The sequence below is a fragment of the Myotis lucifugus genome, unplaced genomic scaffold (genome assembly GCF_000147115.1).
Source record: "Myotis lucifugus unplaced genomic scaffold, Myoluc2.0 scaffold_7, whole genome shotgun sequence".
Classification (NCBI taxonomy): domain Eukaryota; kingdom Metazoa; phylum Chordata; class Mammalia; order Chiroptera; family Vespertilionidae; genus Myotis; species Myotis lucifugus.
In genome coordinates, this window is record NW_005871055.1 from 14,446,443 (window position 1) to 14,459,024 (window position 12,582).

At 42.0% G+C, this 12,582-nt stretch overlaps 1 protein-coding gene across 1 annotated transcript in view; it reads right to left on the reverse strand.

The window, feature by feature from the left end:
• HTR2A (5-hydroxytryptamine receptor 2A) overlaps positions 1–10,046 on the reverse strand; it is an 89,101-nt gene extending 79,055 nt beyond the window's left edge. The window contains exons 1-2 of the mRNA XM_023748961.1: positions 9,565–10,046; positions 6,630–6,830 (exon numbers count right to left, since the gene is read on the reverse strand). Coding sequence (XP_023604729.1) covers positions 6,630–6,830; positions 9,565–9,976 — 613 coding nt within the window. The 5' untranslated portion in view covers positions 9,977–10,046. The remainder of the gene's footprint in view (positions 1–6,629; positions 6,831–9,564) is intronic.
• Between the last annotated feature and the right edge of the window lie 2,536 nt (positions 10,047–12,582).

The following is a 12,582-nucleotide window of genomic DNA, read 5'->3' on the forward strand; positions in this document are numbered from 1 at the left end:
TCTTCTTCTTCTTCTTCTTCTTCTTCTTCTCCTTCTCCTTCTCCTTCTCCTTCTCCTTCTCCTTCTCCTTCTCCTTCTCCTTCTCCTTCTCCTTCTCCTTCTCCTTCTTCTTCTTCTTCTTCTTCTTCTTCCTCTTCTTCTTCCTCCAGAATAACCATCACCATTTCATATAATACTGGTTTGATGGTGATGAACTCTTTTACCTTTTTCTTATCTGGGAAGCTCTTTATCTGACCTATAATTCTAAATTATAGCTTTGCAAGATAGAGTAATCTTGGTTGTAGGTCCTTGCTATTCATCACTTTGAATATTTCTTACCACTCCCTTCTGGCCTGAAAGGTTCCTGTTTAGAAATCAGCTGACAGTTATATGGGCACTTCCTTGTAGGTAACTAACTGCTTTTCTCTTGCTGCTTTTAAGATTCTCTCTTTGTCTTTAACCTTTGGCACTTTAATTATGATGTATCTTGATGTGGGCCTCTTTGGGTTTTTCTTGTTTGAGACTCTCTGTGCTTCCTGAACTTGTACGTTTATTTAAGTCTATTTCTTTCACCAGGTAGGGAAAGTATTCTGTCATTATGTCTTCAAATAGGTTTTCTTTTTTTTATTTTTTAATTTAATTTATTTTATTTTATTTTTTTATTTTTTTATTGCTTAAAGTATTACAAAGGGTATTACCTATGTCTCCTTTTTCCCCCCACCCTTGACAATCCCCTGGCCTCCCCTACCCCCCAGTGACAAATAGGTTTTCAATATCTTGCTCTCTTTCTTCTCCTTCTGGCACCCCCATAATGTGAATGTTGGTATGCTTGAAGTTGTTCCAGGGGCTCCTTATACTATCTTCATATTTTTTGATTCTTTATTATTATTAGTTTTTGCTCTTTTTACTGGGTATTTTTTGCTTCATCATATTCCAAATCGCTGATTTGATTCTTGGCATCCTCTACTCTACTGTTGAATACCTATAAATTATTATTTATTTCAGTTAGTGTATGCCTAATTTCTGACTCATCCTTTTTTATGTCTTTGATGTTCTCACTAAGCCCCTTGAATCTCTCATTAAGATCCTTGAGCAACCTTATAACCATTGGTTTGAACTCTATATCTAGTAGTTTGTTTGCTTCCTTTTCATTTAGTTCTTTTTCTGGAGTTTTCTTCTGTTCTTTCATTTGTGACATGTTTCTTTGTCTCCAAATTTTGGCTGCTTCCCTGTGTTTGTTCCTATGTATTAGGTAGAATTGCTATGTATCCTGAAATTGGTAGAGTGGCCTTGTGTAGAAGGTTTTCTGTAGGACCCAGTGGCTCAGCCTCCCCAGTCACTTGAGCTGGGCTGTGTGCACATTATTATTGTAGTTGAGCCTTGATTGCTGCTGTGGGCACTGGGAGGAATTGACCTCCAGGCCAATTAGCTGTGAGGACCAGCTGGGAATACAGTGGAAGAGCTTCTGTGCAGGAGAAATTTCTATGCAGCAGGATTTGCTTCAGTGGGCTTTGGTGCTTACTGAGTCTGACTCTTGAGTGTGTCACTTGTGGACATGTAGTGTTGTAATTTGGTATGGACTGAAGCTGTCCACTGGGTGCACTGGCTCTTGGGTCTTCAGGGAGGTGCAAAGTTAGCCATTGCCTCAGGCCACCTAGCAGGAGCTACAGAGTGATCTGAAGATTGCTGCTACTTGTGTTGGGGTTGGAAGTGCTCAGCTGTAAAGCAAGGCATGCTGCTGCAAGAGCCAGTCCTTTGGACTCTTATTGATAGGAATGGGGCAGCTGATGCTTGTTTGAGAGATTTTAGGAAAGTCTGAAGTCTGAGGCAGGACAGGCCATTCAAATGGAAAAGCCACTGCAAACAGCTTGGGTTGGGCTACAAATTGGATGGGGCAGGGTCTCAGGGAATCACCAAGGTGGAGTGAACAGTGTGAGCCAGGCTGATGGAAACTCAGATATGGCTTCCAGTTAGCTCTGTGAAGGTGGAGGTCCAGCACAGGAACAATGGCCCCTGTGAGCACCCCTGTCTGGGAGAAAGCCACTCCCGAAGTTCTTGCCCTGATGCCAGACAATCCAGTTCCTCCCCATATGTACCTGGATCCCCCAAAGTTACTGCCCCAGTGCTTTAGCTCAGAGGGAGCTAGTCTGTGTAAGTGCATGCCCCTGCCCTTTAAGAGGAACTTCTGGGACTCCAGCAGCCTGTGACACTCAGCCACAATTGCCACTGGTTTTTACAGCCTGAAGTTATGGGGACTTCTCCTCCCAGTACTGGCAGCCTGTGCTGAGTGGTCTGGTGTGGGGCTGGGACCCCTTGCTCCTCATGGGAGGCCTCTACAGGTGGGTGTCTGGACCAGCCCATTCTGTGCCTCCTACCAGTGTTGATGTGATTTCTTCTTTACTTCTCTAGTTGTAGGACTTCCATTCAGCCAGATCTCGGGTGGTTTTGCATGATGGCTATCATGTATTTTAATTATAATTTTGATGTGGTTATGGGAGGGAGTGAGTACCTTGTTTATCTAAACTGCCATCTTGGTTCTCTCTTCCTATTTTTAAAAATTTTTTTAAATGAATTAATGGAGTGACATCCTATATAATAAAAGCATAATATACTAAGTGTCCAGTTGTCCATTCAACCAATCAAAGTGTGATATGCTAAGGCCACTCAACTGCTTGCTATGATGTGCACTGACCACCAGGGGGTATACAGTCGACCGGTCGACCAGTTGCTATGGCGTGCACTGACCACCAGGGGGCAGACACTTTGACCTGTAGGTTAGCTTGCTGTTGGGGTCCAGCCGATTGGGACTGAGTGAGATGGGCCGGACATGCCCTGGACCCCTCCCGTGGTCCCTCCCTGACTGACCAACATCCCACGTTCCTCCCTGGCCCCAATCATGCACCAGTGGGGTCCCTCAGCTTGGCCTGGCCCTCTCGCAACCCAGGACCCCTCAGGGGATGTCAGAGAGCCGGTTTCAGGCCCATCCTGCAGGCCAGGCGAGGGACCCCACTGGTGCACGAATTTGTGCACTGGGCCTCTAGTTGATTAATAAAATTATATAGGTGTATAATTCAAGTGTATAATTCTTTATAATACATCATCTGTACATTGTATTTTATACTTGCCACCCCAAGTGAAGTCTCTTTCCATCATCATTTATCCCCCTTCACCTTCTTATACCTTCCCCACCCCCTTCCCCTCTGGTAATCACCATACTGTTGTCTGTGTCTATGAGTTTTTTGTTTTATTTTGTTTTTTAATCCTCATTTGAGGATATTTTTTCTATTGATTTTTAGAGAGAGTGGAAGGAAGGGTGAGAGACAGAGAGAGAGAGAGAAGCATTGATGTGAGAGAGAGACATCAATTGTTTGCCTCTCACATGTGCCCAGACTGGGACCAAGATGGAGCATTTAGCCCAAGTACATGCCCTTGACTGGAATTGGACCTGCAACCCTTCAGTCCATGGGCTGACACTCCAACTGCTGAGCCAAAGTGGGCAAGTTTTTTTTTTCTTAATCCCTTCACCTTTGCACCCAGCCCTCCAACACCCCTCCCCTCTGAGAGATTTCAATCTGTTCTTTTTAGCACCACTGAATTATTTTAAAATTATGTAAAAAGTCTAAAACCTATGAATTGGGACTCATGATGAATAAGGAATAAAACAATTTAGTAGGATTATTATTTATCTTAGATATATTAATAGAAATCAGTATAATAATGACTATTTGGGATGGAAAGGAAAAAGCCAAGTAGAAATTTAAACTAACTGGGATGGGGTGAAGGCAATGAAGAAGATATTGTGCAAGTCAGCAAACCTGAAATGGGGGCAAATGGATAAACTATTACAAAGAGAAATATATGCTAAATAGAAAATAAGATGGTAGGAATAAAACATTATGCCCATTGTCATAATAATGTACATAGGCTGAGTTTCATTATCAAAAGTCATTGCCAGATTTTGTTTAAAAATGTCCATCTGTAAGTTAACTGTGAAAATATACATTAAAACAAAGGAACTAAGATAGTAAAGATGAGGAGATGAGAAAAGATACACTGGAGAGATTCAAAGCATGAGGAGGAGATATGATAATATGAGTATCAAATAAAGTAGAATTCAGGGCCCAAAACTGTTTTGGGGGATTAGGGCTAACAAAGCAGTTGGGATCTTAGGAGTGAAGATTCTGGAGTGAAGGAAAGAGTGAAATAGTACAGTAATAGTGTGAGCTGCCTTTCCTTCAAGGTATTTACTACTTTGTTACAGGGACAAACTGAGAGGACGAGTAGCTCAAGATTTAGCAGCAACTTACAGTGTTGAAGAGACAAACTTGGAGTTCAGAGCTCTTCAAAATGGAGAACATTGAGGTTTTCATCTGAGGTCATGAAGAGAATATACCCTAGGTATAAGGGTAAACTGCAAACAGACCAATGTTTACAAAACCCAGCCTAAAAGAAACTCAGTCCCTGACTGAATTGAGGGTACCAATTCTAACTACCTGCTAAAGCTAAAGGACTACTCTCTCAAGAAAGAGAACATCAAAAGAGTATCCACAATTTTTTTACAAAGTGTTCAATACTCAATTAAAAAAATTATCAGGCATACTAACTGACAGAACCAAGAGGAAAATGACCCTAGAGAATAGCAATCTTCAGGTTACTCAGATATCCAAATAACAGTGATTAATATTTAAGAAAATAGATGAAAACATAAAGAATTATTCCAGAGAACTGGAATAAAAGGCTAATATGCAAATAGACCAATCAGCAGAATGGTCTATTTGCATATTAGCCTTTTATTATATAGGAATGACCAGTCCCTATGACATGCACTGACCACCAGGGGGCAGACGCTCAATGCAGGAACTGCCCCCTGGTGGTCAGTGCACTCCCACATGGGGAGCACTGCTCAGCCAAAAACCCTGAGCCAGTCTCGCGGCTGGTGAGTGCAGCAGCAGTGGCGGGAGCCTCTCCTGCCTCCGTGGCAGCACTAAGGATGTCCGACTGATGGATGTCCTGGACTGCGAGAGGGTGCAGGCGGGGCTGAGGGATCCCCCCTCCCCGAGTGCACAACTGTTATGCACTGGGCCTATAGTCTATAAAAATAACTGGGAATTCTAAAACTAATTGCAACTTCCTCTTTGATGGTCTGTCTCAGTGGTCCTCAACCCTGGCTGTACCTTAGAATCACCAGGTTCTACTATGGACCCATTATGCTCCCCAGGGGTTCTTATGTGCAGCTAGGATTGAGTACCACTCCTACTAGAATGAGTCCAAGATTGCACAGGCTCAGAAACCACAAAAAGTTTTTGGCAGCAAGAACTAGTTCCTCAGTAAGGAGAGACATTCATCAGTAAAAGCAAGGCTTGGTGCTGGAAGTTTAGCCCTGCTGCTCCTTGCAAGCCACAAAACCACTCTCCATTTAGCTTCCCTAATCTATCAAAAATGTACAGCAAGATCTTTGATTTTGTCTCCTTCAGATCATAATGTGAAGTTTAAAATGGAAAAGGGATAAGACTTTTTCAAATTTTGAAAATCATACCAATGTAATTTGTGAGTATTCTCATCATAATAAAAAAAACACCTTTGCCCTGTTAAGGTAGGCCTTGCACAAGTCATTTCATTTTTTGCACTCCAATTTTCTCACCTATAGAGTGGAGCTCCTACTCTGCAGATTATACCTTAAGTAGCAAGGCAAACAACAGGAACTGAAACACAAGGTATTATATTGTTTGCTTATTATACATTTGCATTTTTTATTATAAGGCGGTGGATAGACTCATGCTAGTCCTTGATGTCAAGCCTGCCACCATATGCCATGTCTCTCATGTTAGTAGATACTGACACCCAGGTGGCATAGCAGGTACGGCATTTCTGCCTGCAAAGCTTTGTGACTTCAAAACAAATCCCGGGGAATTTTTGGTTACTGACTAAGCCTGTTGAGGTGACAAGTGCAATTGGCTTAGCTGCCTGGGAGCTGCCCCTTTAGCTTCCATTACCTGAGCTTTCAAGATTGTTAGGTGTGTGAACGATCAATGCTGGCTATAGGTGAATGTGTGTAATCAACCTCAGTGAAGCAGGTTGAAATCCTCTGGTGTGAGGTGTCATAAAAGGAGGAAGGTGTTGCAAAGGCACTGGGCAGGCTAAAATGCCTGCCCCATGAGCAAGTTCTGCCACCTTCTTTTGTTCTCACCTTCTCCCTCTGAGTTCAGTACCAGGCACCTTTCCTAGCTCCCCTTCCGAAGTTGTGTATTCTCCAGTTTGGAGCTCTGTATTCTTATACTGACCACAAGTCCAGTGATTATAAATGTTGAAGTCTCTGGGAAACTCAAGAGTTACCATAGTGAATTTGGAAGCATGAGATGGGGAATATGTTTTGGAAGGTGTCTAGTCACAGTTATTCCTAATTTGGACTCTATTGGTATATACATTCTTATCTGTGCAAAGCAATATAAAATTTATGTTGTCAACCAGTGATGTGAATGGGTTTTTTCTTTCCTATAGCAAATCTTATCATTACTATGTTGCATCACACATTGCAACAAACAAAATAATAGATTCATGATGTTCTGTTTCATTGCAACAAAACAGAACACGTGTCCTTGGAATGTATGAACTATCATTTCAAATGAGACTGAAACATTGTTCCCACTTACCTACTGATATAGTCCAAACAGCAATTATTTTCAGAAATGCCTTCGTTCTGGAATTGAAGCGGCTATGATGGATGGGGTTCTGGATGGCGACGTAGCGGTCCAGCGAGATGGCACAGAGGTGCATGATGGAGGCCGTGGAGAAGAGCACATCCAGGTAAATCCAGATTGCACAGAGCTTGCTAGGCAGAGGCCACTGGTAACCTAGGATGCAGAAGCTTAGTGTCAGTAAGCGGCCTTATGCTGCCTCTGGCTTGTGGATTCTCTCCTACTGCAACAGTTTCCATCCTGGGGAAAGGCATAAGAGGCAGCAAAGGGCAACATAAGATATTTTCAATATTTCAAAAAGCCTAACAACAACTGTGGTTAACTACAATACAGTTTCACTGGCTGATGAACACAGGTTTGAACATTTCTTTTGGCTGGAACTGTCAGGTTGTTGGGGTAAACAGGTTCTCTTTAGTGTTTCTTTCACTCTGCTCTGCCTAACAAAACATATCTTTTTGGTTTGTTTTCAAATTACTTAGGTCCTGAGTTATGACATATTTTGGGCTCCTCTACGAAGCACCTCACAGTATACAGTCCTTACTTATTCACACATCTTTCACACATTTCCTATTCCCTGTGGCTAGGCCCATCCCTTCGTCATTATTATAATTGCTCAGTCTTTCCCCGTGATGGCATTTAGTAGTCCCTCAATAAATGCTATTGGCGTGAAGGAATAAATGACTAAAATCCAGAATGAGAATAAGTCTTTACTTTTAAAAATGAAACATAATTACCTAATAATGCTTTAGGGTTTAAACTCAAATTTGGGGCTTATAGAGGTGAGGATGAAGACAATGGTGAAGAAAAGCATGGTGTTTCTGTCCTGAGAATTGTTTCAGGGGTGCTGATGCTGCTGGTCCAGGGACCCCACTTTGCCAACCAATGTTTAGGGCAGTGGTTCTCATTCCTGGCCGTACATTAGAGTCAGCTGGAGAATTTTAGAGAAGTCCTGATGTCTAGGAGGGTGGGTCCCAAACACTGTTCTAAAGCTCTCCAGACGATTCCACTGGGAGGACCCCTGAAGGAAGTCACCAGCTGTATTAGAGAGATAGGATATGCTTTATGGACATAAGCAAAGTGTCCTATATTTTTAAAAAAATTTTTTGAGGGGGACCAAATGGTTATATAAACTTAATTAATTTTGATAACAGTATAAGCAATGGTGTTAGATCTGTGTGCATGTGAGAAGGAAAATTATAAAGACCACCTTTTCTTTACAATATTCCAGACCCACAAAGCTGAACAAACTCTCCATTTCAAACATACTCTCTCTACCAAAATGCCACCACAGGTATTCAGAAAAGGATATAAGCCTAATTTAGTGCCTTTCACACGGATTATTTGCAAAGAGTTTCAGCAAAGACTAGAGCCTTTTCCTTAGCAGCGCCTGGGGGAAGGCATGCTCCGCCTGGTCGGAACTGATGTTGGCTCTTAAAGAAGTGTTCTCTGCTAGGAGGCAGCCCCAGCCTTAGGCCGGGTTTCCGCAGTAGGGATAAGGAGGGGGCATTTCCTCCCCCTGCGGAGTTCGTGAGGACAGACCAGGGAGGAGCTCAACTCGGGGCGGGAAATGGCTACACGCTGAGCGGCTGTCGCTAGGGGGCGCACTTGCAACCCAGAGCCTGAGACGCCCAGCAGGTCCCAGCTTCCTAAGGTGGCTGGCTGGTGCCTCCTCTCCCCCCTCAACCCCCCACCCCTCCTCGGGGTCATTCTCACCCTGCCTCTGCGGTGGTTTTGGTTCCCGGACTGGTCGGCCCTGTGGATAGTCACCCATTACTGGAGTTTGCCTCTGAGCAGGGTGGGGTTTTAGGAAGCGAGGACCTCTCCAGTATATCTGGGAAATGACAGGCGAATTTAATGAAATGATCTGGTGGTGACGTTCCAGTGGTCAAGTAGGCTGTTTTGTAATGAGCATTACCCACCATGTGCAAACCTGAGCCTGCTCTCCTTTGCTCACCTCCCTCCTTCCCACTCCTCAGGACTGGACTGATATATTTTAGCCCTAAGACTTGGCCAGAAAATACCCTCTTAAAGACAGCACTCAACTTGTTTCTAGCTCTGGATGACTGCTGATGTGCCTGTGTCAGCAGTCTTAATTCATTCTCTCTCTCTCTCTCTCTCTCTCTCTCTCTCTCTCTCTCTCTCTCTTCAAAATCTGGCTGCATTATTTACAATTTGGAAAGAACATCACATTCTACCCCCAGCTAAAGCCGCCCCAGTGTTTGCTGACTTGCTGAGAGGTTTGACTCTTTCAAACTCTGTTGAGAAGAAAGCAAGATTAACCTCTTTCCATTTGTTTTCCACCCTCCTCCACACCAGACTGGAGGAGTTTCTGCATATGCATTTTTAAAGGCACCCTTCCAAATTAGCTTCCCTGGGCAGGGAACAATGAAAATTGGAGTAATTCATTTATTCTAATGGAGACTCTGCATATTTTAACATTAAACCCCACTGCACCACTAATGTTCTCTCTGCAAATGTTCCCAGGTAATTGGGAAGGTTTTACCACTCCATTAGAGGTGCTGAAAACTATGACAAAGATAGAACTGTCCTGTTTTAAAGGCTGGAATATTTGAGAATATAAAGGAGTGAAAATCAAGTAGGTTCAGAATGACAGGTAAGTTATTGCTTTATGACTGTATTGGGGCATTTATAATAATTTCTACATAAAATGTATGAGTTTCAAAGCACAGAACTCTTTAAGGATCACAGATAATAGATTGTCTGATTTTTAAAAATACGTAAACCCCATTTAAGAGTAAAGTTTAAGTAACTTGTTTATTAACAAAGCCTCGTGTTTATTTTGTCCCTTGAGTCCTGGCTCATCTGCTAATGACATGCACATGCTCTTTATTACTAGTGTGGGTACAACTGGGAAACCAACGCCACTCACCATAGAGGATGGTTAACATGGACACGGGCATGACAAGGAAACCCAGCAGCATATCAGCTATGGCAAGTGACATCAGGAAATAGTTGGTGGCATTCTGCAGCTTTTTCTCTAGGGACACTGCCATGATGACGAGTATGTTTCCAGCAATAGTTAGAATAATCACTACAGCTGTCAACAAAGCAGACCAGTTTTTTTCCTGGAGATGAAGTAAGGAGAAGCATGGTGGTGAGAGACAGCCCTCACAGGAAAGGTTGGTTCGATTTTCTGAGTCCACTGTCCAATTAAATGCATCTGAAGTGTTAGCTTCTCCAGAGTTAAAGTCATTATTGTAGAGCCTTGTGCCATCATTTCGTTGCATTAAGGAGTTTGTACTTGAGCTCAAAGAAGTGTTTTCTTCACAAAGAACATCCATTTCTAAGCTGGAACTTGTAGTAGATGAAGTGTAGAAAAATTAACAAGTTATATGTTCTGCTCACCATCCATTTTTGTGTCCCCACACTCTGTCACACTGATGCTGGTGTACATTCTGGGCTCCTTGGTTGGCTTTTTTCCTGCCATTATTGCAACAGTAGTTAAAGAACGGCAGTAGCTCTTTCTTTATATTCCCTTCCTTCACAATTTTAGTAGAGTCCTCTGTTTGGTTTCATTTTTTTCCTCCAAAGCAAGGTCAAAAAGGCATAATGAACTTTAAACATAGAGGTTGCAGAGTTTTGAGCATTCGGGGAGAAAAATGTGGTCCTGGCCAAAAAAGAAAAGTTTTGTAACTACCAGGAATCTCGCTGATCTCTCTCTCATTCTGTTGGTTATGCTGATCACACTAGGTTAGCCACAGCAGTGTTAAAACAGCATGCAAGCCAAAACAGCAGGTTGCATGCCTTCTATGTTCAGAAAGTCAATTAAAAAAAACATCTAGTGTTAATCCCATAGTAATTGAATGTGCTTTGGATTATAGTTTTCATTCAGTCTTAGGCTGAATTGCCAAAGCTGCTTTCGGAAATTCAGCTTATATTATGCTGCTTAGTTAATAAAAGAAAAAAAAATCTTAAGCAAAGATTAACAACTTTCCACATTAGAAATTCTCATTGTGAGATGATTAAATTTTAGCTAAGCATAATTTCAAGCCCAAAAGAAAATTACACAGCAATAACATATAGTATGAGAATATGAGAACTTACATTTGTCTTCAGAGTCCACACATTAGACACACTGCTGTTCTGCATCTCTCATAATCATCACACTGGTAGAGAGTCCCTTGAGCTTCCACCAGCATAATATGATAGTAATTTGATTTCTGTTTTGCCGATTTAAAAAACTGCATCTAAGGGTCAAGCCAGTTCCAGCACTGCGAGGTCCCTGTTGGCTTCCTCTGTCCTCGCTTGGCAGGGTCACTCCCTCCCCAGGCAGCTTGCCTCAGCGAGGCACACATTTAGAAATCATTCACAAGCCCCTCTCGAAGTCACACAAAAGAAATCCACAGCAAAGTAGGAAGAGCTGCCTGCACTGAGGGACACGTGGTTTCCACGGGAATGGACTAGCTAGCTCTCAGGCTGTCTCCTCCATGTCGTCAGACCTCCCTCTGTCTGTGTGTCATAAACTGCAAGGTAGCAGCAGCCAGGAGGGCGGAACAAACAGGCTGTTTTTCTCTTTGCGCTATATGTTAACATTGGGAAGTTTTCCTTTGCTTTAAAAAGAGAGAAACTGAAGAAATGGCCTTTTGTACAGATTGCTCAGGCAGGTAAGCTGCACTGAGATATTTATTAGGGTGTCAGGGTGAGGAGAGAACATAAATAAGGCTAGAAAATGGTGTATTCTGGGAAAGTGTTCCCTGTAAGCAAGGCACTTCCATTCAAAGCCTACAGTGCCCGTGCCTGAAGTGAATTACTCACACTGGTGACTTGAGCTCCGAGTAGTCAAGCAGATCTTGGCAGATAACTCGGAAACTGTTAGTACTATTTTAATTTATTATTAAATACATACACCATTTAACTAGATTAATTTTACACCTAGAAATATACCACCTAGAAATAACTCAAAGCTTGAAAGAGAATAATTTGCTTGTTCAGAAATAACACTAAAGACAGCCGTTTTAATTGGTTTTTAAATAAGGTAGATATATGTATGCATGGATGAGTATACACACACAGGCACACACACACACACACATACAAGAGTATATTAAAGATTGTGAAGAAATTTGTTTATATTTATCTTTCCCACTCCCCTGCCTTCCACAGAACACTCATTGAAGGACACTTTTGTTTGTTTAATGAATATAAAATTTAACTCAATTTAAAATGTAAATATTGTAAGTATTGAGTTTGAATTTTGAAAAATATACACTTGTAAAACCATTACCCAAACCATTCCCTCAAGCCCCCTTTTGATCTTCACTTAAATGGAAATATGTAGTATAAGCTCCTTTTGTGTCTGGCTACTTTTGTTCAGCAGCATTCATTATGCTGAGATTCATTCTGTCGCTGTGAGTAACTGGTTTTTTAATGAATTGTAGTCTGAGAAACTATTAAGTGACCTGGATTTTTGGAAAATCAATCATTTATTTATTTTTTTATTGTTCAAAAAACATAGACTGGATCCTTGTTTTGTCTGTCCTTTTTTGGCTTCTTAACTTTTCTTTTTTAAAAATATATTTTTATTGTTTCAGAGAGGAAAGGAAAGGTAGAAAGAGAAAGAAACATCAATGATGAGAGAGAATCATTGATCAGCTGCCTCCTGCATGCCCCCTACTGGGGATCGAGCCCGCAATCCAGGCATGTACCCTGCCTGGACTCAAACTGAGATCTCCTGGTTCATAGGTCGATGCTCAACCACTGAGCCACACCAGCTGGGCAACTTTTCTTTTTTTAATTATCAAATCTATCGGGGTGGCATTCGTTAATAATTCACATTTCAGATGGGGGTTTCTATGTTACAAGATCTGTGTATTGCACTGTGTGCCCACCACCCAAAGTCAAACCTTAACTTTTTAAGACAGAGCAAACCTTAATGTTCACTTAATTG